Source organism: Bos grunniens, chromosome 7, assembly GCF_055505025.1.
Source record: "Bos grunniens cultivar Pamir isolate PY7600 chromosome 7, Bosgru_T2T1.0, whole genome shotgun sequence".
NCBI classification, from domain to species: domain Eukaryota; kingdom Metazoa; phylum Chordata; class Mammalia; order Artiodactyla; family Bovidae; genus Bos; species Bos grunniens.
Window position 1 is genome coordinate 2,304,906 of NC_141171.1, and position 26,318 is coordinate 2,331,223.

Genomic DNA, 26,318 nt, shown 5'->3' on the forward strand with positions numbered 1-26,318 from the left:
ACACAGCAGGGGTTGAGGAAGTGTCTCGTGAATGAACGAATCACTGAGTAAATGAGTTCTCATAGGATGACGGTGGTCCCACAGACTCCCATGGAAAAGAAGCCCTAGTAGCATGAATGTTCGCGTCCGCCTTCCTTGATGCTCAAGGTTGTTTGTCTCTGGCATTGGTGCTGGAGGTTTGAGTCGCCAGGGTGAGGGATACGCAGCTTTAATGTCAGCACTTTTGCCCAGTGCTCTCCAAAGCCTCTGCCCTGTCCCACTAGTGCTCGTGTGGGCGAGTTTCTCAGTCTCTCTGAGCCTCTGTCCCACAACAGGTAAACAGGGGCAGCAACACTCACTTGCAGACTGCGGGAGTGGAAGGTGGTGATGCGAGGAGGTGCCTGGCACAGGTCTGGGAAGGTCAGAGCTGGCCAATGAGGTGCAGCCCTTGTTTCTTTGTCTACGAGGTCTGTCAAAGCAGCCCCACTCTTGTCCTTGAGAAGCTTGGCTCTCTTGGGGACACACTGGCTTCCCTTAGTGCAACAGGAAGGACAGGGGCCTCGGCAGCCTCGAGACACAGCCAGCGCCCTCTGCCTGGCTGGGGAGGTCACAGTTGAGGTGCGTCTGGAACTGGTTTTGACCACATATTGGCAAAGTGGACAAGTTGGGGAGCATGCTTTCCCGTGTGGACCTTCAGCGTGTCCCGGGAGGCACGGAGCGGGGCAGGTGTGGGGTTGTGGCACAGGAGGCCTTGGAGGGACAGAGCTGGCCAGAACGGCCGAGCTTGGATTGATCCTGAAGCTTTGGGAGCCAGCCGGGTCCTAGACACTGAGGACGCGGCAGCTGAAGATGCAGAGGAGCCCCCAGTTCTCAGTGGGCACAGACGGGCCCAATGGAGGGAGGTGGCAGTTAACAACGTAACAACCCGTTGAAGGCACTGGAGGCCACGGTGGTGCAGCAGACGGGCCAGCCCCGAGGAGAGCAGCACCCGAGGGAGCTTAGCCCCTTCTGTGGGGATGTCCGCAGCTCACAGCATGGGGGGCAGCCGGGTGCGGGGGTGGAGCACCCGGGCCTGGCAGTGAGGCGGGCCTGTGGGCTCCAGTGGGCCCCTCTGATCCTGCAGTGCCCTGGGGCAGCTCCTCGCGTGTCTGTGAGCTCAGGCCCTCTGCCTTTGGCTCTGGGCTCGCTGCGTCACGGGATGTTCACCCATCTTCTCGGCCACCTGTTTGTTCTCTGGTTCCGCGCTTCTGGGTCCCTGCTCCCACCCTGGCCCAGGCAGTCAGCGCAGTGCTCTGCCTGGGGACAGAGGCTGGCAAGGGAGCGCCACGACCCCAACAGGTTCCTGTGGCGCCAGGCAGTGGGCTACGTGGACAGAGTGGCTTCCTACTGCAGTCGGGGAGGCTCCTTATGTTCAGGATGTTAGGAATCGTGCTGAGGGATTTCACTTCAGAGGAGGGATATGTTCACAGCAGACAACTCTGTAATACTATAGGGAGCGGTGCTCTGAAACTTCTGTATTTTGCTGGGAGATCGGAATTCCTGATGACCCCCTGGCTGTGCCAAAGGCACAGGTAGCCAGGGTGTCCCCAGTCTCTTCTGGGTCAGTGCCTGCTGGGCGGAGCTCTTCCTTCTTCCTCATCATGTGGGGGACTCTGAGGCCCTCGTGGCAGTGGGGAGGCAGGCCTGATGCAGTAAGTAAGTAAGTAAGAGTTGGTCACTCAGTCGCGTCTGACTCTGTGTGACCCAATGGACTGTGGCCTGCCAGGCTCCTCTGTCCATGGGGTTCTCCAGGCAAGAATGCTGGAGTGGGCTGCCGTGCCCTCCTCCAGGGGGTCTTTCTGACCCAGGGGTTGGGCCTGGCTGTCCTCCTCGGGTGAGGGACCCTGAGGCCCTCATGGCGGTGGAGAGGCGGGCCTGAATGCCTGCCCTGCGTATCCTCAGACCCAGGGCTGGGCTCCTGCCCTGGACTACTCGGGTGTGCTTATCCCACCCGGTCCAGGCCTGGCGCTGTGATGACCTATCCACTCTGCGGCCTCTCCCAGCCCACAGCCGCCACCTCCCACCCAGCCAGCTGGACAGGAGCTTCTGGAGCTCACACACACCTCTCAGGGCTGGGGCGGGTGGCGCCAGCCGCGGTTGAGGCCACTTTACTCACAGGGTCCCATCACCTCCTGCTAGAGCCACCTGGGGAGGGGACTCTGCTCTTGCAGTGTAATCTCCTCTTAGGGTCCCAGTGGGGAGTGGGGCCCACAGCTCTCGGGATCTACGTTTGACCCTAAAGGTGTGTGAGAAGCAGGAGCAGGGGTTGGGGGCATAGCCTAGGTCTGCCTTGCTGCCTGTCCTCAGCCGCCTCCACTAACCCCCGTCAGCCAGGGCACTTGCTGCTTCCCTGTTCCCCTCCCCGGGAACCTCCCAGGTGTTGTGGCTCCCCTCCCCATGATGGCATTTTCCCTCTTCCTTTCCTGGGGTCAAAGAGCGGTAGGGAATTAGAAGAACATGAATCATAGGAGGAATGAAAAATCATTGTTTTCACATGCCCTGCCAGTGCCCAACTGCTGACATTGGCCAGGGGCGGGGGCGGGGGTTGGTTGTCTTGCTCACGGTCTCTGAGGCTGGTGGGGCCATGGGGATGTCACGTGGCGTCGCCACCAGGGCCTCTCCGAAGGGTTTCCTCCAGAGGAGACTCTACGCCAGGCTCCGGGGCTGGAGCTCAGGGGGCACAGGGAGGCTGCCGACACCCCAGGGCTCTCCAGGGCCAGGGCCGCTGTCAGAAGGAATCAAGGTCCCTGTCTTCCCCTGCTCCTTCCTGTCAGCGCCCTCCACATGGACCTCAGACAGATCCTTCTGTGTCCCACGGCCTCAGACAGATCCTTCTGTGTCCCGCAGCCTCGGCAGAGCTGTTCTTCCCTGGTCTGCAGCCTTATCCCTGTTTGATGAGCCCTCTGGTGGTGAGTGGGAGGGCTGGGCCTCCAGTCTTGGTGTGGCTGTTGGTTGCCCTGTGGCAGAGCTAGAGGGGAGAACCCCAGGTCTGGGTCTCACACAGGTGCCTGCTGAGGCCCAGCGTGGGCTTTGGGAAACAGCCTGGCTGCGCACTGTGGTCCAAGCAAGCCCTTCCTGGCTGCCCTGAGGAGACCCCCAGTGGGGCCAGAGAAAGAACTCCGGTATTTGACCTTCTGTCATTCCATGACAGCTCTACTGAGTTCCTGAGTCTGTGCTATGTGCCTGGGATTTTTGCTGGATGCTTTAAATATAGTGTTGAGTTTGGTTCATGGTAACAGCCTGAGAGGTTAGAACTGGTATTGCCTCCGTTTCACAGATGAGGACACTGAGGCTCAAACGGGCAAAATATCAAGCCCAAGTCACAGGGCAAGATGGCAGCCGAGCCCACCCTGGAACCCCTGCAACCTGACGAAGTGACTGGAACGGGCAGCTTCTTGGAAGTAATCAGCACCAACACGGGCAATGGTTTAAGGCAGCTTTGCTTCTTTGTTTGCACAGTAACCATTTGTTGAGGCTCCATCTAGATTCTGGGCATCGAACTACTTGTCTGGGAGTGGAGGAACCCGTCTCCACCCTGGAGACCTGCAGGGATGTCCCCAGGCCCAGCAGAGAGTGGCCTGGTGCAGGCTTGGGGACTGGATGGTTTCACCGTCATGGGAGGAGTCACAGTGGTGGGGCCTGGATTTTTGTGCACAATACGATCTTAGCAATTCCTATCCTGCTCATTTGCGTTTCAAGACAGTTTGATATTATGAGCAGAGGCTAGAGTCGTGTTTGTTCTTGCTTTGCCTGCGAAGCGTTTGCTGAGAAGCGAGTGGTAAAGAAGATCTGCAGAGGGAATGTTCATTCTCATAGTGAGACTGGGCTTTTGCAGCCCCATTTGTGTTATGAGACGGGCACGAATGAAAATGCTCACTGGCGGCCCGCAGACTTTCTGCCCCAGCTTCTCCAGCACTGCCTTCACCTCCACCTCCACTGTGATGTACAAGCCTCCTCCTGGAGGGCTCAGACAGACCTTCTTCCCAGTCATGTCAAAGGCTCCGAGAAGCCACAAAGCAGAGCCAGCTTGTGCCTGCTTCCAAGGCCTCACAACAGACTCCTCCAGGCCTGCCTTCTCCTCACTGGATGCCTAGGCGCCTTAGCTGGCAGAGCTTGGCTCAGAGGAAGAGGTGGTAACTTTCCTGATGGTTGGGCATAAGGAATGAGAACCCAACCAGCAGCTCGACCCTGCCTGCCCCGGGAGGGCCCCACTGCCTGGACCAGCCTCTTCTGTCCTGCCCTGTCCTTCCACCTCAGCAGGGGAGAAGGTCACCTCTGCCCAGTAGCCGCAGGCCACCTGCCAAGGCTCACTGGTGTCCAGGGTAGAAGTCTGCCACAAAGAAAGCCAACTTTTACATTATCATGCAGAGCCTGCATCCTTTCTTATTTTCTATTCCAGAACAGAAACTTGGCTGCACCTTTGCATAAGCAAAAGGTGAATTACAATGTATTTCCCCAAACAAGAGAGCCCTTGGCCTCTCTCTGCGCAGAGAAGCCCTGCGGCTTTGGACAGAGGTGAGTAGCTTCTCCCCAGCACACAGGAGGCCTCAGGAGGGCAGGGAGGGTAGGCAGGCTCTGGGGCACTTGGCCTGACCTTCGATCATTGCAGGGCACTGCGCGCCCTGCTGCTGTTGCACTTTGCCCCGTTGCCTCTTGGTCCGCATTTTCCGGTTATTCTCTTGTTCACCCATTCAAAACTGTTTACTGAGCATCCACTGTGTGCTCAGCACTGCTGGGGACACAGCAGTGAGTGAGGAAGAGGGGTGCGTCCGCATCAAGGGCATAGTCCAGTATGGGAGCAACGGCTGTTTTTGAAATATAGTTTTTTTAACACCAAAAGCATTTTGTATTGGGCTGTAGCCGTTTAACAATGTTGTGATAGTTTTAGGTGGACAGTGAAGGAACTCAGCCATACCTATACATGCATTCCCCAACCCCCTTCCCATCCAGGCTGGCACGTAACCCTGAGCAGAATTCTATGTGCTATACAATAGGTTTTTGTTGGTTATCCATTTTAAATATAGCATTGTGTACATGACCTTCCCAAAGTCCTTAACTATTCTTACCCCTAGCAACCATGAGTTCCTTTTCTAAGTCTGTGAGTCTCTTTCTGTTTTGTAAGTTCATTTGTATCATTTTTTTTTAACGTTCCACATGTAGGAGATGTCATATAATACTTCTCCTCTGTCTGACTGACTTCACTCAGTATGACATTCTCGAGATCCATCCATGTTGCTGCGAATGGCCTTATTTCATTCTTTTTAATGGCTGAGTAATATTCCACTGCTAAGTTGCTTCAGTCGTGTCCGACTCTGTGCGACCCCATAGACGGCAACCCACCAGGCTCCCCCGTCCCTGGGATTCTCCAGGCAAGAACACTGGAGTGGGTTGCCATTTCCTTCTCCAATGCATCAAAGTGAAAAGTGAAAGTGAAGTCGCTCAGTCGTGTCTGACTCTTAGCGACCCCATGGACTGCAGCCCACCAGGCTCCTCCGTCCATGGGATTTTCCAGGCAAGAGTATTGGAGTGGGGTGCCATTGCCTGCTCCTAATATTCCACTATATACATCTATATATAGCACATCTTCCTTATCCATTCCTCTATGGACGTTTAGTTGTTTGCATGTCTTGTCTATTGTAAACAGTGCTGCATCGGGCCATATGCTTCTCCAGATATATGCCCAGGAGTGGGGTTGCCGCATCATGTGGTAGCTCTATTTTTAGTTTTTTAAGGAACCTCCATGCTGTTCTGGGAGCAACTACTTTTCAGGGCTCACTTTGAGCAGGGGATAGTTGTGCTGGGGGAAAAGCGTGAGAAACCGGAGGCACAGCAAGTACAAAGGTCCCGGGGAAGGGTAGGACTCCCTGTTTAAGAAGCTCAGACTGGATCCTTGTGAGCAAGCAGGGGCAACCTGAGAAGCCGCAGCGGGCTTCCTCCCGTTGTAGGGGGAAGGCCCTGGGCTGGGGGTTGCGGGACGCTCGCAGGGTGATAACTGCCCTCCTCCTTTGAGACACATTGATTGCCCTTTGCTTTTTCAAATGCTTTTCAAGAATCCAGAGGCTGGAGAGGGAATTACAGGTACAAAGCATTGCACAAGCAGGAGAAGGCAGAGCTGTCAGGAGTGAGGGTTCCTGAAAGAAAGTAGCTGAAGTGGAGTTCAGAGAAGCAAGCCAGGGCCACCTTTGAAAGGGCCCCACGTGCCAAGCTGAGGGCTGAGGGCTGTTCCTGAAAGCACTGAGGAGCCGTTGAGGGTTTCAGGCAGAGGAAAGAGGAAGTCAGAACTTTCAGAGTGACAGCCATCATAAAGAATGATCCATGAGGGTGGGAGGTTGGGCAGGAGGACATGGGGTGGAGAGGAGCTGCTTCCTGTCTGCCTGTTGAGAAAGTGGAATGGGGGTTGAGGAGGAAGGGGCATTGGAAGGGAGATGTTGGGAAGCTGCCTATGTCTTTGTGGCTTTTTGTGCTGTGTCTGTGGGCTCTCTGCTTGGCAGAAATATTGCCCCTTCATGGGGGTCTCCAGGCCACAGTGGGCCCTGCTGGAGCATCCTGTGGGGAATGGGGTGCAGCTAGCTTTGTGGGGCGGTGGCAATTTCACAACCCACTAAAAAGTTGGCGTGGCCCTGGGGGGCAGGGCAGGGCCCTCTCCTCAGCACAGCCTACCTCCTCCATGCCGCATAAGCCCTGCATTCTGCTCTTTCTGGTCCTGATGAATCACAGCATGGGCACTGGGAGCCGGACGCCAGAGGGGGACGTGTTTGCAGGCGTAAGGGTTCGGTCACACCACCTAATGGGCAAGAAGACATGCCCCGCCAGCTGGTCACTGTGGGGTTCCCACCCGCTGGGGCGTCTGCAGGGGCCGAGCCATCAGGAGGGCTTAGGAGTGGGGATCTGGGTTGGGGACCACCTAGAAGGTCCAGCAGCTGCCAAGAGGTGCCTGTGCTGTAGAGAGGGGCTGGGGCACACCCAGCTCAAAGCCCCGATTCCCAAAGAAGCAGGTTGTGTGGAGCTGTGTCTCTGTGTGGAAGGGCGGAGGCTTTCTAGGAGAAACAGAGAAAGGTGCACCTCAGTGGAGGGCACCGGGGCAGGCAGGGCTGGGGCACCTCAAGAGCAGGCCTGGCGTCCTTTTTGGCTCTCTCCTGGGCAAGCTCTGAACATGCCCTGTCTAGATCCTCAGCAGTCCTGAAGGCCCAGTTGGTCTCCAAGGCCAGAGGCAGGGTGCCCAGCCCTACTGCCAGGAGCTGGTGGCTGGTGGGCAGCTCAGAAGATACAGCTGGGCCTTGTGCAGCAGCCCAACACCCCTGGGCCTGAGCACCTGGCCATCACCCTCAGCAGGAGGTGGGGCTTTGCCTCGCAGAGCTTGGCATCTAGTGGTGGAGTTGCTGGGGGGTCTTGCCCCCTTCTGTCTGGAATCAGGAGTCAGGATTAGACCCGCCTGCTGTCCAAGAAGGACAGAAGACCCCTTCCCCGAGATGAGAGTGGCCACCCTCAGCCCCAGTGGTGGGGCCAGGAGACAGGAGGGCCTTGATGGCAGGCTCTGGGCCAGCAACTGAGGTGGGGCCAGCCCTGCATCTCCTTCCTCCCTCTGGGGCCAGCCTCAGCTTCCTCATCTCTCAGGAGGGCTTGACACCCCTCCCTCTGGCCTCCAACAGCTATTGAGAACATCAAAGGAGATAATTCTGTAAACTCAGCCCTGAATCCCTTCCGAACAGCAGGCTACCCTGCCACTGTCTTTGGGTCCCCAGGCGTAGCTATCTGAAGTCACCCAGACTTCGGGGACTTGATGTGACCTTGTCCCCTCCCAGGTCCCAGAGAGAAGGTTCAAGCTTTCTCTGCTTTCATCTTCTTCCCAAGTATCTGAACTGTTTTCACTCGAAGCATGACCTGGGAGTCAGAAGTGAAGCGTGTAGAATGAAGCTTGCCATTCACCCCCTCTCTGCCCCCTCTCTTCTCTCGTGCCCACCCCTGCTCCCCGCCCCAGGGGCAGCGGAACCTCCCTGTATCACTGCCTTCTTCTGTTCTACACCACAACTTTCGGTCAAACTCTGTGAGCCAAATTGCTTGTGAGAGATAAAATGATACTTTGGAGACAGACAAAAAAAAAAACCCTCTCTCTTAGGAAAAACTGACTTTTAGGGTTATTGTCTCACTATGGACCAAAAAGCCTAGTCTGGTTTGACCCTCAAAGGTGGGCAAGGACATCCGGATTTAGAGGGTGTGCACCCTGCCACTGCGACCTCCTAGGGGCTGCAGGGTGACATGGCTTAGCAGCAGTAACAACCCCAGCTTTGCTGTTTTCACCAGGATCAGTCCATCACATACGTGTGGAAGTCTAGTCCTCACAAAGCAAGTTGAGACTTCATCTTGTTTTACTGAAGGGAAGGCCCAGTGTGGGTGAGTTGGCTCCACCTTGCCAGTCATAGCTTCACCTTGTCGGCGTGTGACTCTCAGGCCAGTGTTCACTCTCTCCAGACTCATGCACGAGTTGCAGTGACCATCCTGTAGGCTATCGGTCATCGCTTCCCTGGAGGAAAGCCAGGTCTGGGCAGAGAAATTATAATTGGAAAGTAGATTTGTGGGCAGGAGGCTTCCCACGGGGCCACATGTAGGGCTGGCTGGAGGCGTCCCAGGACCCCTCTTTCCCTCCCACTGGTGCCACAGCAAGGGTGACAGTCATCACGAGGCTCTTTGTCTACCATGCCCCATGTGCCTGCACATCCCATCCATCGTGAATCGATTTTACTTGCTAACTCTCAGATTTCCCAAAGGGTTTTCCTGCTGTTTGTAGGTAGCAATTTCCATTGCTCAGATAGAGATTCAAAAAGTTGGGATTCCGGGGGAGAAGGGCCCTGGCCTGAGATGACAGAGTGGGCTCTGGGACATGCCTGTGGCGGGATCTGCCCTCACCAGGGGAAGGTCAGCGTTCTGGGGTTTGGTCTGCACACAGGGAGGCCCTGCACGACGAGTTCATGCCTCTCCACTGAGTGATGGCATGAGTGGATTTGTTCTCTTGACAAGTGTGTCCTGAGTATCTGCTGGGTGCGACTGCATCCTGAGTGCTGGAGACATGCAGGGAAAATACAGAGAACTCAGGAAGTAATGGACCCTGATGCTTCCTGGGAAGCAGATGAGATCTGGAGGCTGGGCCTCCAGAAGAGTCAAGTTTGGTCAGGAAGTGAATGAATGAAGGGGCTGGTAGTGAGAGCATTGTTCCAGGGAAGATCCTGAGAGTGTGTGAGGGTGCGATCAGTGGGAAAGGGAGACTTGGCTGGCCCTGAACGTGGGGTTAACCATAACCAGTGTTTCTGGAAGGCCATGCAGGCTATGCTGTGGGGAGGGGAGGTGCCTCACCTTTCTTGTGCCGTGGACTCCTCTGACTTCTGATGAGGCCCACGGGTACCTGTTCAAATAATGTTTGTAAATGTAAAAAATAAAATACATGCATGTGCTAAGTCACTTTGATTGTGTCCGACTCTTTGCGACCCTATGGACTGTAGCCCACCAGGCTCCTCTGTCCCTGGGGCTTCTCCAGGCAAGAATACTGGAGTGGGTTGCCATGCCCTCCTCCAAGGCATCTTCCCAACCCAGCAGATGGGTTCTTTACCACTAGCGCCACCTGGGAAGCCCGAAAAAGAAAGTAAAAAATGATAAAATACAAAGGAAGCCCACTGAGTCAGCTGTAGTTCCCAAAACAGAACACAGAAAGCACCTTTGTGGTACAGCAATATCTGTTCTTAATTAGCACATTAAAAATTAGATCTAGGGGTCACCTAAAATGACTCCCCTTTCCAAGCTGTGATGAGTACAGATAATATTTCACAACCAGCGACAGCGCCTATGGAGTAATTTGTACCAATGACAGTCCCAGGATTGCCCCTTCTACCGAGGTTTGAGCCGTGTTCACCCTGGCAGAAAGGGCTGTGTTGCAGTTAGTGGCTCCGGCATTTAGCGTGGGCAGTGTCCACATCCCAGTGTAGGCTCTAGGTGGAGATTCCCTGGGGTGGTCGGAGGGGCTGCTGAGGAGAGAGGGGCAGTGTCCACTCAGTGGTTGGCTGTAAGTGGGCAGGAGGAGCAGAGGGAAAGGAAGGGGTTGATTCAGAGCTGATGGTAATGCCTGAGTATGAAGTGTGGCAAGGAGGAAGGGGTGGGGTGGTGTGCCCGGGTTCTGCCCTGGGGCTGAGCTGGTGGCGATGCCATTTACAAAGCCAGGGCTGGTCTGTGAGCCTGTGGTTTCTGCTGACGTGTCCCTGGTTGTCTTTCAGGTCAACGAAATCTATCACGATGAGTCCTTGGGGGCCCACATCAATGTCGTCCTGGTGCGGATAATCCTGCTGAGCTACGGGAAGGTGAGTGGGCACCTCACCAGGGCCCCCACCTCTGTGGGATGAATGGGGCCCTCCAGTGGGGCAGAGGCCGCCTTGAAAAGCCTTTATGTTGGCCAAAACCACCTCGCCTCTCCCCAGCTGCCCCGTGTTTCCTGTAAGAAACAAGGAACTTGTGAGCCGCCCCTGCTCTCCTTTCAACCTCACTTTCTCTTTAAAAATTTAGGTTCAGGTTTGGTGAGACCAACAGCTCAGGAGGCGACTGCCATGGAAGAGCTGGGTTTTACCCACAGTTTCTGGCCCTGCAGGGCTGCACAGGGAAGCTCCAGGGTTGGTCGGGAGGCCTGGGGAAGGAGAGGGAAACTGGGTGAGCGCCTTCATTATGGTTTCCTTGGGAAGGACCAGGTTAATCACGGGTAAGCAGGCTTAGGACTGGCCGGTGGGAATCATCTCAGTGGGCTCTGGGGAACCAGGGCTGCCTCTGAGTGCCTGGTACCTGGTCCTTGGGGATGTGCTCTGGGGATAATGGGCTGGAGCATGAGCGCCCGATGAAGGAGATGGCTGGGGGTCTGGACTCTGCATCGGTTGGTCTGCATTTGAACAGCATGTGCTTCAGAGTGAGCACTTTACTGACTCTGGGAATTGGTTAAGCCTGGGAGGGACAGTTCCTCCCAGGTCAGCGAGGCCCTGGATGTCAAAGCAGCAGAAACGCAAGGTTGAGACGCCCCTCAGTTTGACACCTGCCTGTGTCTTCAGCCTACGTCCTCTTCTCATGCCATGTAGCTGCTGTTCTCACTGAGCACTCTTGCCCTTCTTACACTCCTTTGCTGTCAGACTTGAAGCCTTTTTCCTATCAGCATGCACAGGTCTATGCAAGTGGGGTTAGGAAGCCCTCAGACGGAAAGATAACAGGGTGGGCTGAAAGAAGAGCTGGTGAGGAAGGAAGGAGCCTCGTGGTGCCAGGCCAGTGTGGACTGAGCCAGGCCTGTGCTAAGCAGCTTGGGAGCACTTTACATGAAATTAACTCAATCCAAGGACAGAGGAGGAGGTGGAGCTATGATGATCCCATTTCACAAGTAAGGACCTGTGAAACTTAAACTGAGGTTTAAGGCAGTTCCGTGGCATGAGTAGCCAGTAGCATCTGGCTCCTTAGACTTCCCTGGTGGCTCAGATGGAAAAGCGTCTGCCTACACTGTGGGAGACCCGGGTTCAATCCCTGGGTCGGGAAGATCCCCTGGAGAAGGATATGGCAACCCACTCCAGTACTCTTGCCTGGAAAATCCCATGGACGGAGGAGCATTGTAGGCTACACTTCATGGGGTCGCAAAGAGTCAGACACAACTGAGCGACTTCACTTTCTTTCTTACTTTCTTTCTCTGGCTCCTTAGGAGTCCAGCTTCTCACCCTGGCAGCCAAATTCTGGAATCCGTGGTCTGACCTCACTCAGTATGAGTAAAGTCAAGTCGTATTAAGATGAAGCCGAGGCACATCAGGCGTAGTAATTATGGGGAGGGTTAAGTCCTCTACTCAGAGGCAGAGCCTTAGTGTCACAAAATGAAATTGAACTGCACACAACATACAAGGTCTGCAGTATAGACATGACGACGAAGGACTCTGTGATTGGACAAATCCCAGCAATGCTGGGCCTCAAGCCCACTTTTCCTGCCTTGGGAAGTGTGTTACACTATAGTGATACAAGTGACCACTGCAGAGGGTGGTAGTCATGGTCCCTCAATGTCCCAAGGACAACGTAAAATGTACCAAAGCAGACTGTCAGAACAAGGGGGAAATCTGCAAAAACCTAACTGCAGGAGTCTTTCATACCCTTTCCGAAACCTTTAACAGGTTACATTCTTAAAGGCACAGGAGTTTCAAATAATACAATGCTCATGCTTAGTATGCTCAGTTGTGTCCGACTCTGCAACCGCATGGACTGTAGCCCACCAGGCTTCTCTGTCCATGGAGTTTTCCCTAGCAAGAATACTGGAGTGGGTTGCTATTTCCTACTCCAGGGGATCTTCCCAAACCAGGAACTGAACCCAATGTCTCCTACACTGCAGGCGAATTCTTTACCACTGAGCTGCCTGGGAAGCACAAATAATATAATGGGTAAAGTTAAATTAGTTATATCATCTTTTCCCCTTGCTATACCTATGGAAAGATATGCCTTCTTTTTGAGGAATCATAGAACATTTAACAATTACAAATGTACTTTAGGTCGTAAAGAAAGTTTTAGTGAATTTCATACAGCAAAAATTGTTTGGACTATACTCAGTGCTCTAAAACTAGATGGAGGAAAGGGATATATAAAAAGAGTAAGTCCAGTCTCTCTGAAAAAAAAAAAAATCTCCTGGGAAGAATACTGTTGGAGCCTCAATTGCAGACTATTGGGGAAAACCAATCAAAATGAGAGCACTACAGATCAAAACCTGTGGAGCAGGCGCCTCCCAAGATCACACTGAGCGAATGAAAACAAGTTAGCCCTGTATTCAACTCAGTAAGTTAGAACAGATATTAACAACTACCCAAACCCCAAAACCTAAGGAAAGTAAAAAGGAAATAGTTTAGGAAAAGGCAAAAGTCAATAAAGTAGCAAATAGAAAGTAACAATAGGATCCATCGAGAAGCGAGCCTTGGGGAAAGCAAATCTTTGGCATATTTAGTCTAGAAAGAAGAGGGAAGCATAAGCTAAAAGATCAGAAAGCATACGTACAATGCAACCCACAGTGGGGTGCTTTTCCTGGCTGAAGGGAAAGCTCTGGGGACAGTTGCTGCCTGGGCCTTTTCCCGACCCTTCCACCCTGATACCCAGTGGTGGTCTGTGAAGAAGGGGCGTGCACACCTTCCTCTGCAGGTAAGCAGGCAGTTTGTGGCAGAGTGGGACATTCTCGGCACGCAGGAGCAGTATACAGCGGGGTAAGGTTAGGGTGACCCACGCCCAGTGATACAGTTCCAGCCTCCGTTTGCTGACAAAGGGCTTTGGAATGTCCAATGGGACTTGTGCATCCCCATTAGAGCGGTCATCAACGTGTTCCCTGTTCCTCCCCCTCCCGCCCCCTCCTCAGGCTGGGTTCCCCTTTCCTAGCCTGAGACCCCTCATTAGCATCCTTCGGCATCTGAGGAATTTCGAGGCTGGTATCGTGAGGGATGGGCATGGTTATATCCAGCCCCCTCCCCACTTTTTGCCTCTGCAGAGGGCAGTGGGTAGGAAGAGGAGAAGAGCTACCGAGTGGTCAGGGCACTAAAATGAAAAACTGGAGGGCTCTGTGTGGTTAACTGCTTTCCAGTGCTGGCAATGTTTTGGTTCTTATTTGGCCTAGGAACTGTCTGTCTCCTTCCCGATGTTAATTACTCCATGGAACAAAGCCTTGATTATTTTAACTACTTCCTGACAGGCTTTGTGCTAAATTGTCCCCACCCAAAGATGTTTCTTCTTGTTTTTCTTTCCTTAAGTATCTCACGCAGGTAGAAACCTGGTAGAAACCAGTAGAAAACCTGAAGGTAAGATTTTGAGAAACTCTGGGTCAGGGACCCAGAAGATCTTGGGAAATTCAGGATTTCTTGGGGAAACGGGAAACCCCATAATCATGTGAGAACTCAAGTGCTTCACTGTTTTCAAAGTTATCTTAAAACTACCTCTAAACAGAGAATCAGGTAACCTGTTTTTGCCAGTATATTTTATTCATTTGCAAGGAATTATTAAGCAAAAATAATGCAATATCATATAAACAATTTCAGAATATATATATGTTCTAAAATCCACCCAATTTCTCTTTCAGGACGATCTGATTCCTACATGCAAAGTTGCCACAGGTAGCATATCTGAGACAAAGTACAGACCTGTTTCACTTCTAAAAATAGATGTAAAAAATCCTAAGGCTTTAAGTCTTTCATTCAACAATGCATAAAGAGAAATTCCCCTCATGATTAAATAGGGTTTATTATAGGAAGGTGATGATTGTTTAATATCAGAAAGTCTGTTCAGATAATTTGCCACATCCATTTGCCTCAGGACAAAGCTCATCATCTAACAAGCACTTTTTGAGGGTTTTTGTGCATCAGGTGTCACCCCCTGGACCTCAGGGGCTGCTCTGGAGTGGAGGTGCAGACAGGGAAACAGTTATAACCGAGGGCTCAGAGACTTGGCAGGGGAAAGGTGGGGCAGGCAAGCCTTCCTTAGAGGTCAAGGCAGATGACTGGAGGCAGTGACTTTTCAGCCACAGGGAGGGAGTGAAAAAGGGGATGAACCAGCACAGGGATGTTTCAAATTAAAGGCAGGAAGAGAGCAGGCCGTGGGAGGAACAGGGGGCAGCTGAATCTGACTGAAGGGGACAGCGTAAGATGGGAAAACAGCAGAAGTTGGTGCTGAAGAAGCTAGCTGGAAGGAGCGGATCCTCAGGGCTCTGTACCTCCTGCCAAGGGGGTTGGTTTTCTCACTAGGGCAGTTTCTAGCAGGAGAGTAACACGATCCGATTTGCATTTCTAAGAAGATCCCCGGGCTCCAGTGTGCAGAATGGCCGTGGGAGTGGTGGCTTGGGAGAAAGTGGGCAGCGTCAAAGGGAGGACAGTCGTGGGCTGTCCTGGGACCATAGCCACAGAGAAGGGAGAGAATTTTAGGAAGCCAGACCAGGAGGGGATGGCTGCTACGTGGATGAAGGTGAAAGGCCACTGAGCTTGTGCCTTGGGCAGCCTGCTAGGTGATGAGGCGGCCCCTGAGGGGGAGAGCACAGGAGGGGACAGGGCACATTGGGGAGAAAGGCAGCGAGCTGAGAGGAGATGTGTTGGGTCTGGGGCACCTCGTGCCATTCCAGGAGGGCCAGCCAGGGAGACACTGGCACGCGGGGCTAAAGCCTGGAGGGCACAGGGGAGCACCCCGAGTCTGGGGCACCTGGCAAAGCCCAGGAGCCTCTGCTGAAGGCACCAGCAGGGCAGGGAGCCTGATCAGCTCCTTGGGAGCTGAGAGGGTGAGAATTGGTAACAGATGGTAACATCACAACCCAAATTTTATTTAAAGGTAGAAAAAGAAGCACATTGTCCTTAAAAGTGTTCTGCATTGCTAATTCTTAGGATGTTCTTAGATGTTTGCATAGGAGAATAGAGGGGTTCCATGGTCAAATGAGTCTGGGAAAGGCCTATATGACAAAGTAAAACAGGTATTTCTGATAACAAAATTTCTCAGAGACTTTACTATGAAAATGTGCAGGGTGAATCTCCAAGAGGTGGGTTAATACACATGGTTTCTCAAAATTCTTTCTCAACAGAACCCTTTTCCTCATGGAATCAACGTTCTACAGAATTTACTTTGGGAAATGCTGCCCTTATGAGACAGTTACAGTAAAATGGGCAACAAGAAAGAGACATATAATTTTGTTACTGAGGTTTTGGAAATTCTCAGTTCAGTTCAGATCAGTCGCTCAGTCATGTCCGACTCTTTGCAACCCCGTGAACCGCAGCACGCCAGGCCTCCCTGTCTATCACCAACTCCCGGAGCCCACCCAAACCCATGTCCATCGTGTCGGTGATGCCATCTAACCATCTCATCTTTTGTTGTCCCCTTCTCCTCCCGCCTTCAATCTTTCCCAGCATCAGGGGCTTTTCAAATGAGTCAGCTCTTCACATCAGGTGGCCAAAGTACTGGAGTTTCAGCTTCAACATCAGTCCTTCCAAAGAACACCCAGGACTGATCTCCTTTAGAATGGACTGGTTGTATCTCCTTGCAGTCCAAGGGACTCTCAACAGTCTCCTCCAACACCACAGTTCAAAAGCATCAATTCTTCAGCGCTCAGCTTTCTTTACAGTCCAACTCTCACATCCATACATGACTACTAGAAAAACCATAGCCTTGACTAGATGGACCTTTGTTGGCAAAGTAATGTCTCTGCTTTTTAATATGCTGTCTAGGTTGGTCATAACTTTCCTTCCAAGGAGTAAGTGTCTTTTAATTTCATGGCTGCAATCACCATCTGCAGTGATTTTGGAGCCCCCAAAAATAAAATCCCCCATCTATTTGCCATGAAGTGATGGGACCGGATGCCATGATCTTCGTTTTCTGAATGTTGAGCTTTAAGCCAACTTTTTCACTCTCCTCTTTCACTTTCATTAAGAGGCTCTTGAATTCTTCTTCACTTTCTGCCATAAGGGTGGTGTCATCTGCGTATCTGAGGTGATTGATATTTCTCCTGGCAATCTTGATTCCAGCTTGTGCTTCCTCCAGCCTAGCGTTTCTCATGATGTACTCTGCATATAAGTTAAATAAGCAGGGTGACAATATACAGCCTTGACGTACTCCTTTTCCTATTTGGAACCAGTCTGTTGTTCCATGTCCAGTTCTAACTGTTGCTTCCTGACCTGCATACAGATTGCTCAGGAGGCAGGTCAGGTGGTCTGGTATTCCCATGTCTTTCAGAATTTTCCACAGTTTATTGTGATCCACACAGTCAAAGGCTTTGGCATAGTCAATAAAGCAGAAATAAATGTTTTTTCTGGAACTCTCTTGCTTTTTCAATGGTGGGTTATTAGACTGGCAATAAATCCCATTTTCAAAGCATGTGTAAGGGCTTTGGGAAATGGTTACAGCATAAAGTCAAGTTGGTTTGCTTTTGGGGAAAGAAGGATATAAGCTTCCAGTATTTTGATCTCGATTTTGTGTACAAATATATACACAGAAGGGACTGAAGGAATACATAAAATGTGAACAGTACTTATCTCTGGGTAGTAGGTCATGGATTTTTATTTTCTTCCTTCTACTTTGGTGAATTTTCTTAATGTATCATGATAAGGATGTTTCTTTTATACTTGGTTTCTTTTATACACTTATAGCACATTTTTAACTATGGAAAAATTGCTTATTTTTTTTAAAAGCAATAATTTAAAAATGAGAGAGTCCAAGTATTTCTGTTTAACTGAGCGCTAGCACCTGGGGAAGGGTCTCTAGTGGCATGCTACAAGTGTCGTGTCCAGTGTTTTATTTCTGATTTGAAGGAGGATGCAGGAAGGACTTCACGCTTTACTTGGCTCCTCTTCTCTGTGATGGCTTGGAGGTAGTGGAGAGGCCTCTGTGTTCTTTCACCCTGTGGGCAATCTTGCCTTTCCTGGGCCTGGGCCTGGAACCTCTGTCACCCGAGTGTCTGTGGAAACTTCGGGCAAGCCACCTCGGCTAGAGGGGGATGCAGGCTGTCACCAGTGCATGGCCTCGCCTGCAGGTGAGGTCAGGTTATGAAGTGTGGCAGGGTCTGCCCTCATGGCCACGGCCAGTCTGGCCACGGCTCCTTACGTTCCACCTTGTTGGGAGGGGTTCTGCTTTGCCTGGGCCATGTTGATACCCTCGGAGTCCCTCACAGGTAGAGTGAGGGTAAGGGGAGTGGGCATGGGCCCCTTGTGATGCTCCTCTTTCTGGGGATGGTATGGGGAGGGTGAGCCATGGGGCTAACTGGAGCCCCTGGCCAACAAGATAGGTGGCCGCAGCCCACCTGGGCAGTGGGACAGCTCCAGCGAGACCAGGACCGATGCAGTGAGAAGTGAGAGGGCGCAGGGGGCCCGAGGTCCCCGCTCACTTCCCTGACTTCCTGCTGGGAAGCTGGGAATCCGTGGTGGTGAGGTGGCAGGAAGGGAGAAAGTGGAGCTCGATGTGCGCTTTCTGCAGAGCGCAGACTGCACCCGCTGTAGCCTAGCAGGACACAGCTGACCAGACTCAGACCTCTGCCATGGAGTTCAGAGGTGTCAGGATAGAGGACATGCTAGGATGTGGAGTTCGGTCCCCGTATCCATCCCCAGCCCCCAAGCCTGGCCAGAAAGGAAAAGAAACTGCTGCCCCTCCCCTGGGCCCAGGGGCCCGTCTCCTGCAGCAGAGCCTCCCCCAGGCCCTGCCCCACGCCCTGCCCGCCTCCCCTACCTCCACACCCTTCCTGTTCTCAGGAAACCATGGGGAAGGCTGCCGCCCCTCAGAGCCTGTGTGTCCTGCAGGGTTCCAGAAAGGTACAGGGCCAGACTCTGGCCTCCTCAGCAAGTTGCGGGATTGTAAGAGGCAAGTGGGGTCCAAGGTGGGGATCTCACTTTCCCCGGGGAAGACACGCTGCAGAAACACAGGCGGGGGGGATAGGAGAGTCAGGAGGACATGGCTGGCTGACCACGTCCAGGGAGGCCGGTGCTGGACAGACATCGCATGCAGAGGGGTGGGGCTCTGGAGTGGGCGCACCTCGCACAGGAGCCCAGGGAAAGTGTGGGATGCTTGGCTGTGGCTCAGGGGAGACACCCTTGGGAAAGGAGGGGTCACTCCACGGACCTGAAGCAATCAAACAGGAAGTCTGGCAGTGACAGTCGCTGCAGAGTAGGTGCCAGGGCCAAGGAGGCCAGGCCAGACAGACAGAACGCCTCAGAGCCGGAGGTCGCACCACTGACCAATATTTCTGTAAGTACGTTTAACTGGAAAAGGGAAATGTGACAAAACCAAGATTATTCATGAATACCAGCCCCGACTTTTTATTATTAAATTCCATAGACATAAAGTCAGTCCATCAAACTGCTATGAAAGTTTCCCATTTCTGTACTTATCTCATTGTGGTTGATAACAGTTTGTGTCCACCAGCCACAGATACCACCTGGCAGAGTTCTAGGGGTAAGGCCCTGTTTCCAGGGCTCTCAGGGACCTCCGGAAGCGGGAGGACCCATCTCTTGGGCAAATGGATCCTGGGATGTGCCTGCCCCCAGGCCTGGGGCACCAGCTCCCCGTGAGTTCACCAGTAAATAAGGTCGTTTCGGAGTGGTGAGCACCACGAAGGAGACAGGACACTGGGCGTCTTGGGTGGGGTGATCCGGAGGGGACTGCCTGGCTGGCACTCGTGTAGAGGGAGTGAGCTCTGCTTGTTGCGGGAAAAGCCAGGAAGGGCTTCTGGGTGAGAGTCACAAATAGAGTTTGGTTCCCAAGGAGAATGGATTCTGATGAGCTGCTCTTAAAGGAGCCACGTGCTTCCTGACAGTGAGTGAGGCCCTGTCCCTGCAAGGCTTGAAGCACAGAAAGGCCAAGGGGACTGCAGGCTGACCCCTGCCAGGAGAGGGCCCTGAGCTGTGTCTTCCAAGGTCTGCAGAGTCAGGGCAAGGGGATGGGTCTGGGAGCAGTGAGAGCGAGACCCAGACTGGGGGCAGAAGGTGGCCTGGGTATTCAGATTTGCTCTTCATTCCAAGCTGTGATGGAAGCAGCCCAGCTTCCCTGCCCTCTGCTCCCCTTGCACCTGTCCCAGGCCCCACCGAGGCCCGCTGGGGATAAAATCAGGAAGACTTGTGCAAAGGACATGTTGTTTGTCTTCCAGCTTATGAGGAGCCTCTGAGTTATCTCAAGTTTTTCCTAAAACAACATTTTTCTCCATTTCTTAAAAAAAAAAAAAACTCAGCAGAAGAAAAGAGATTATCTTATTTTATACAATATGCCATCAGCCAGGGAGCAGAACATCAGCAATGCTTGAGGGTTGCATAGCAACTGGCTTTTCAATTGATTTTTTTGAGAAGGAACCAAAGCTACTGAACTGTTCTCATTTTAAATATTTCCTAAGATGATGAAAATCAAAGCAAATGGAAATCGGAGACTTGGGGACAGTCAAAGAACATAAGGTATCTTGTTGTGAAAGACCAGGTCAGGACAAAGTATGGAAGGCTCCTAGGAATTTTTCAGCATTAGAGGTGAAGGGTCGGAGAAATTCTGACTGTGAGTCTCTCAGGGGAAGGCAAGAGAAGAAAGTGCTGGGGCTGGGCTCAGCGTTCAAGGGGCTGGTGCCACCGCCCTCTTCCTGCATATGCCAGGCCATTGCTGACCCGATATGGACCTCTGCTTCCCTGACAGTGTGGGGGCTGTGTAGGAGATTCAGAACATCCCAGGGACAGCCCCCTGGTTTCCTCAGAGTCTGAGTCCCAACCCCCAACCACTTGGCGCCAGGCCTGGTGCCCAGCCCCTGGCCACTGTGGCCCACCTCCTGAGCCAGAGTCTCCAGGGTCCAGAGAAGAACAGGAAGCAATGGAGGCACATGTGTGCCCTACAGGCTTGAGCTGGGAAGGTTCACTTGAAGAGTCTTGAGCTGGCAGCTTGGCTTTCTCTGGGAATAGATTCCCAGCCTCCGGGAGGATGCCTGGAATGTGCCTTGATGATCTGGGAGTCCTGAGCAGAGAAATATGGATCACGCCTTCTAGCCCTCACTGGTGTTGGGAGTGTGGATGCCTGTGGTGAGGTTTGAGCTCCAGGTAGTCCCTGGCACCCAAGAGCAGCCTGGAGAAGACCCCCAGCTTGGTGTTAATTCTGGCTCCTGTTGGTCCTTGTGAGTCATTTACCATCACTGAGCCTTAGGGTCCCCTGTAAGGTGAGCGCACACTAGCAATGGCCGCAGGAGCGAGGGTTCTTGCAAGTTTCAGCCTGCAGTGCCCTCTTTGGGTCGGGTCCTGTCTGCAGCCCCTCGTGTGACTTCACTCACCTCACCTACCCTCACAGCAGCTCTCTGGGGCACTTACCTCACCACCCACCGCCGACAGGACAGGTGAGGACTGCCGAAGTCACGCAACAGGGAGCAAGCGGCTTTGCTCAGGGAGGCTGGGTTGGGCTGTTTTTCCACAGGGCTCCTTGGGTTTGCTTCCCTTGGGGGTTTCCCATGGCAGGGCTCCCCTCAGAGGGTGATTTTGCAGCCCCCCACCTTGGAGATGCTCATGGGGTCTAGCAGGAAGAAGTCAGGATGCTCCTCAACATCATTCAGTGCGCAGACTGGCCTCCACCGCAGAGAATTTTAGCAGTGTCGAGGTTGAGAAGGGGGCTCTGCTTTCTTGAACCCAGCAGATCTGGACTCCACTCTGTGCACGCGGTCCTGTGTTGTGCTTCTTTGGGAGGGCGGATTTGCGAGGTGGGGTCGGGGAGGACCCTCTGGGGTCAGAGCAGTTGAGAAGGTTTCGGTTGGCTCCCGCTGGATGAGAATATTGAAGATGCTGATCTCCGTGGCCGGAAGCGCCTGAGCTCCCAGCTGTACGCTGCGGTTGAGGAGGGGGCGCCCGGGACAGTGATGTAGGGAACATGTCCAGGGGCACAGGGCCGAAGCAGGCTTCCACCCCCAGGGCCCCGAGCTGCCTGGGGAGCCGCACCATCACTCGCAGGTACCTTGGTGTGTGGGATTGGTGATCTGAGGGATTCCCTGATACATCCTGGAACCTGCGGAGCCTCCGCGCTGCTGGTCCCGCTTTTCTCCTGTCTCCTTGACTAAAGGAGATAAGAGCATAAATAATTCAGCTCATTCTAGAGCAAACAATGGAGATGTCAGAGAGCAGAGATTGGGACAGAACTTTCTGCAGAAGTCTTAATTGATTTGTTTAATGTGGGACCCCAGAGGCTGGCTGGGGCCTCCGTGGTTCCGTTTGAGCCAGTGGCCAGCGTCTCAAGAGCAGCAGCAAGCAGCCCTTTGATTCAGGCGCACGAGGCTCCCGCTGCTGTTCCTGCGGCAGCAGCGCCACCTGGTGGCCACCTCGTCTCTCGCCCTTCCTTTCCTGTCCTGCCTGCGTAGGGGAGATATGGCCCCACACAGAGAACGCCTTCAGAGGTGGCGTGGCTTCCAGGCGCCCCTCTGAGGCATTTTATTTGTATGTATTACGTCCCTAGAAAAAGAATCCAAAGATTTGTTTCCTTCTGTGTGCTTTCGTCTCGCTTCTTCGTGGTCTTTGATGCCCGCGGAGGTTGTCAGGACAGTGAAACCAAGCTGACGGGGTGGGAGCAGGTTATTCTGCCATTTTCCTAGGCCCTTGAGGTGTGCATCAAATCTGAGACTGAGCGCTCCACACTTATTCAGCCTGCCTGTGAAGCTCACAGCTTTCCCAGCTCTGTGATCCTCGGTGATGTCGAATTCGCCAAAGTGACCACCCTTCATCATCACAGTTAGAAGCCCGTCGATGACTTTGGAGCATGGGCACCTGGCGTTTGCCTCTCTTTTCAGCGCTGTTGATATTCTTCAGAGCATCAGCCCGGACATTCACACACACTATTATGGCGGCACGGATCGCCATCGCTTCTGAAAGAAAGATAGACATGTCTCTTGTCCTTGCTTGGATAGGACCACAGTCCATGTGCTGCGTGATACGTGGCAAAGACAGGGGATGGAGGGCTATGAGTGTGATTCAGGTGGCAGAGCAGTGTGGGGAGATCCCACTAGAGCCCGAGTGACCCTTGTGGGTGTCCAGACCTCCCTCCTGGGCCCTCTGCCTGGACAGCTGTGTCTGTGAAGAGCCCTTCAAGGCAGGCAGAACCGATGGGAAGGCTGGCAGCTCTCAGGAAGGGGGAGAAGTAAGCCAAGGAAGAGTTGAGTCTGGGGTGCAGCCTTCTGCCTAGAAGCTCATGGGTGGTTGTTTGGGGGTGGGGGTTGCCTCTGGGCAAGCCTCCTTCACCTGGTGTTTTGATTCTTTTGAGCCTCGGATCCGCTGACCTTACTTGAATCCCCAGCTGGCTCTAAACGATTCCCCCAGGAGCTGCACCTGAGAAGCAGCAGAGCTCCCCAAGGGAAAATTGCTGAACTTTTACCAAGGAGGAAACCTGGGCCCGAAAAGACCGTCTCTGGCCTGTGTCCCAGGGCACTGCGGACTCTCCCTTTGGACGCACGTGTGTGGGCCTCTCCCGTGCCTCCTCCACAAGCTCCATGGCCAGAAACCATGCTTCCTTCCCCTTCCAGCTGGCTTGCCCGTCTCCTGCCGCCTCACGGTCCTGACTGTGTCCTCTCTCCTCACTGACTCAGCTCTTTCTAAAATGCATACGGGTCTGGCACCTGCCACACAGCACGAGGCACACTGCACCCTCGTGAGCTCTCTAGGCCAGCATGGAGGACGATACCAGCCCATAATTCCTTGAGAATGGCCAGAACCTTGGGAGAAGTGGGACGTGGGCAAAGAAACAGGAAGTCCAAGCAGCTCCGGACTGTGGATGTCAGACGCTGACGTCACCTTCCTCCAGGCCCCATCTGGGCTGCAGGTTCCCAGGGCCCGGCACATGGCCACTGCTTTTTTTGTGATCTGCCTCTTCAGGGCCACCTCGTCCTGGTGGAACCCCTACTAGCCATTCCTTCTGCCCCTCCCCCTGGGGAGTCTCCTCGAAGCCCCAAAGCAGGGAGAGAGTCCCAGACAACTTCTGCTCTGGGTCCTGCGGCACAGACCCCCGTGGGCCTGGAAAACAGAAGTGATGGGCTGCTTCTTGGAGTGGAGGAAGGGAAGACAAGGCAAGAACAAAATGCAGATCAATACTTCAGTAAATGATCCTGCCACAGCAGTGAGATCACGGTGGCTGCTGAGAGGGCCTAGGAACCTGGGCTGAATCCAAGGGCCTGGTGTCTGGGAGGCAGGAGGCACTCACCAGCATGCCAGTGTTGGGTCCAGCCCGGAAGGGCCTTTATTCCAGGGTTCCTTACCTGGTGACATGCTGCTGCTGCTGCTAAGTCGCTTCAGTCATGTCCAACTCTGTGCGACCCCATAGACGGCAGCCCACCAGGCTCCCCAATCCCTGGGATTCTCGCGGCAAGAACACTGGAGTGGGTTGCCATTTCCTTCTCCGCTGGTGACGTGAGGGATGTGTTTTCTTTGGTCCACAGAACTTCTTTGTGGGCTTCGCAGGTGGCTCAGATGGCAAAGAATCCGCCTGCAATGCAGAAGACCCAGGTTTGATCCCTGGGTCAGGAAGATCTCCCTGGAGAAGGGAGTGGCAACCCCCTCCAGTATTCTTGCCTAGAAAACTCCCTGGACAGAGGATCCTGGCGGGCTATATAATCCATGGGGTTGCAAAGAGTCGGACATGACCGAGCAACTTGCAGACACACACACACACACACACACACACTTCTTTGTAAAATGTAAAGACTGGCCTGAGAGATCAGTCCGGCGACAGCTCTGGGCTCTGTTCTTGCATACCATGCCCATGGAGCTGGGGCTGAGTATTGTTGCCCCTGCGTCGGGGCATGGGCTCCTTGGTTTGCCAGTTCTTGCCACTCCTTATCACCCCAACTTCTTTATCATAACAGGGAAATATTCTTCTGTAAACTTCTAAACTGGCAAACAAAAGACAGATTTGCTTTTCTTTGAGCCAACCTGCCTCACTGACTCACATCACCAGCCTTGGCCTGTGGGCATTGGGTTTGCAACACCAACCCATCACTTCCAGTGAGCCCACTCCCTGAGCAGTCAGGCCTCTCTCTGAGCCCCCAGACTGCTTGTTCTCACCTTGTTTCAGCCTTTGGCTCTGTCTCCAACTCCATGCCCTATTCCTGTTCTCTGGCCCTGACACCATGTGTCTTTCTAGTTGGGACTCTTCTCTTCAAAAATGTGACTAGAGCTTCTCTCCCACTGGTGCTGGACACACTAGCTGATCCCTCCAACCATCCAGCCAGTGCACTCGACTGGGCTTCCCACGAGTCTCCAAGGAGGAAGTCCGCTGCTCATGGTCTTTCAGCTGTGAGTGACAATAACACACCTCCAGTTGACTTTCATGGGAGGAATTTCCTGACAACATATGTGGGACACATCTCTGCTGCAAGCAGGCACTAGGATGGCCCCTGTGAGCCCACATCTTGGTGGTCACTCCCTGCTATAGTCCTTTCCCTGCAGGCGTGGGCAGGACCGAGATTTGCGTCTAACTGGACTATGGCTTGTGTCTCAGATATGCTCTCCCAGGTCACTCATGCTGGGGGAAGCAAGCTGCCCTGTGTGACTGCTCTGTGGCGAGGTCCATGTGAGGTGGCAAGGAGCCGTAGGTCCAGCAGCACGTGAGGAACTGGATCCTGCCAGTAACCACATGAGTGAGTGTGGGAGTGTGTCCCACCCAGGGGAGTCTTCAGCTGAGATTGCAGCCCCAGTCTCAGCTGCCAGCAATCTCATGGGAGAACCTTGAGTAGAGGACCCTACTGGATTGCCTTTGGATTACTAACCCAGGAACCATGAGATAACACGTGTTTGGGGTTTTTCAGATCGTGTGTGTGTGTGTGTGTGTTAGTCACTCAGTTGTGTCTAACTCTCTGCGACCCTCATGGACTGTAGCCCACTGGGCTCCTCTGTCCATGGAATTCTCCAGGCAAGAATACTGGAGTGAGTAGCCATTCCCTTCTCCAGGGGATGTTCCCGACCCAGGGATGAAACCAGAGTTTCCTGCATTGCAGGCTGATTCTTTACCATCTGAGCCACCAGGGAAACTCTTTTCAGATTTCCAAACTTTTCAGATCATAAAGTTTGGAAATAACTCATTATGTTATTGTTATTCATTGTTATTTGCTAAGTCATATCCAACTGTTTGGAACCCCACTGGCTGCAGCAAGCCAGGCTTCTCTGTCTTTTGCTATCTCCTGGAGCTTGCTCAAACTCATGTCCATTGAGTCAGTGATGCCATTCAACCATCTCATCCTCTGTTGACCCCTTCTCCTGTCCTCAATCTTTCCCAGCATCAGGGTCTTTTCCAATGAGTTGGCTCTTCACATCAGGTGGCCAGAGTGTTGGAGTTTCAGCTTCAACATCAGTCCTTCCAATGAATATTCAGGACTAATTTCCTTAGGATTGGCTGGTTTGAGTCTTTTATTAAGAGTCTTCTCCAGCACCACAGTTCGAAAGCATGAATTCTTCAGCTCTCAGCTTTCTTTATGTTCCAACTCTCACATCCATACATGACTGCTGGAAAAAACCATAGCTTTGACTATATGGATCTTTGTTGGCAAAGTGATGTCTCTGCTTTTTAACAGACTGTCTAGGTTTGTCATAGCTTTTCTTCTAAGGCGTAAGTGTCTATTAATTTCATGGCTGCAGGAAATAAACAGGCCTGTGGGCAGCTGGTTTCAGGCCTGGGTGAGCCACGTGGTGGTGTGAGGACACTGGGAATCAAGCTCTCTCCACCACTCTGTCTGTTCTGGTTTCTTCCTTCCCTGGAATTCTCTGCTCTGGGGGAAGCTCCAGCCTCACAGTCACACACCTTTCCAACTCCTTGGCCCCAACCATCATGGTGCT

At 53.0% G+C, this 26,318-nt stretch overlaps 1 protein-coding gene across 1 annotated transcript in view; it reads left to right on the top strand.

The window, feature by feature from the left end:
- The window catches only part of ADAMTS2 (ADAM metallopeptidase with thrombospondin type 1 motif 2), a 246,072-nt gene that overhangs the window by 161,837 nt on the left and 57,917 nt on the right, over positions 1–26,318 (top strand). The window contains exon 5 of the mRNA XM_086407913.1: positions 10,278–10,361. Within this exon, the coding sequence (XP_086264039.1) occupies positions 10,278–10,361 (84 nt within the window). The remainder of the gene's footprint in view (positions 1–10,277; positions 10,362–26,318) is intronic.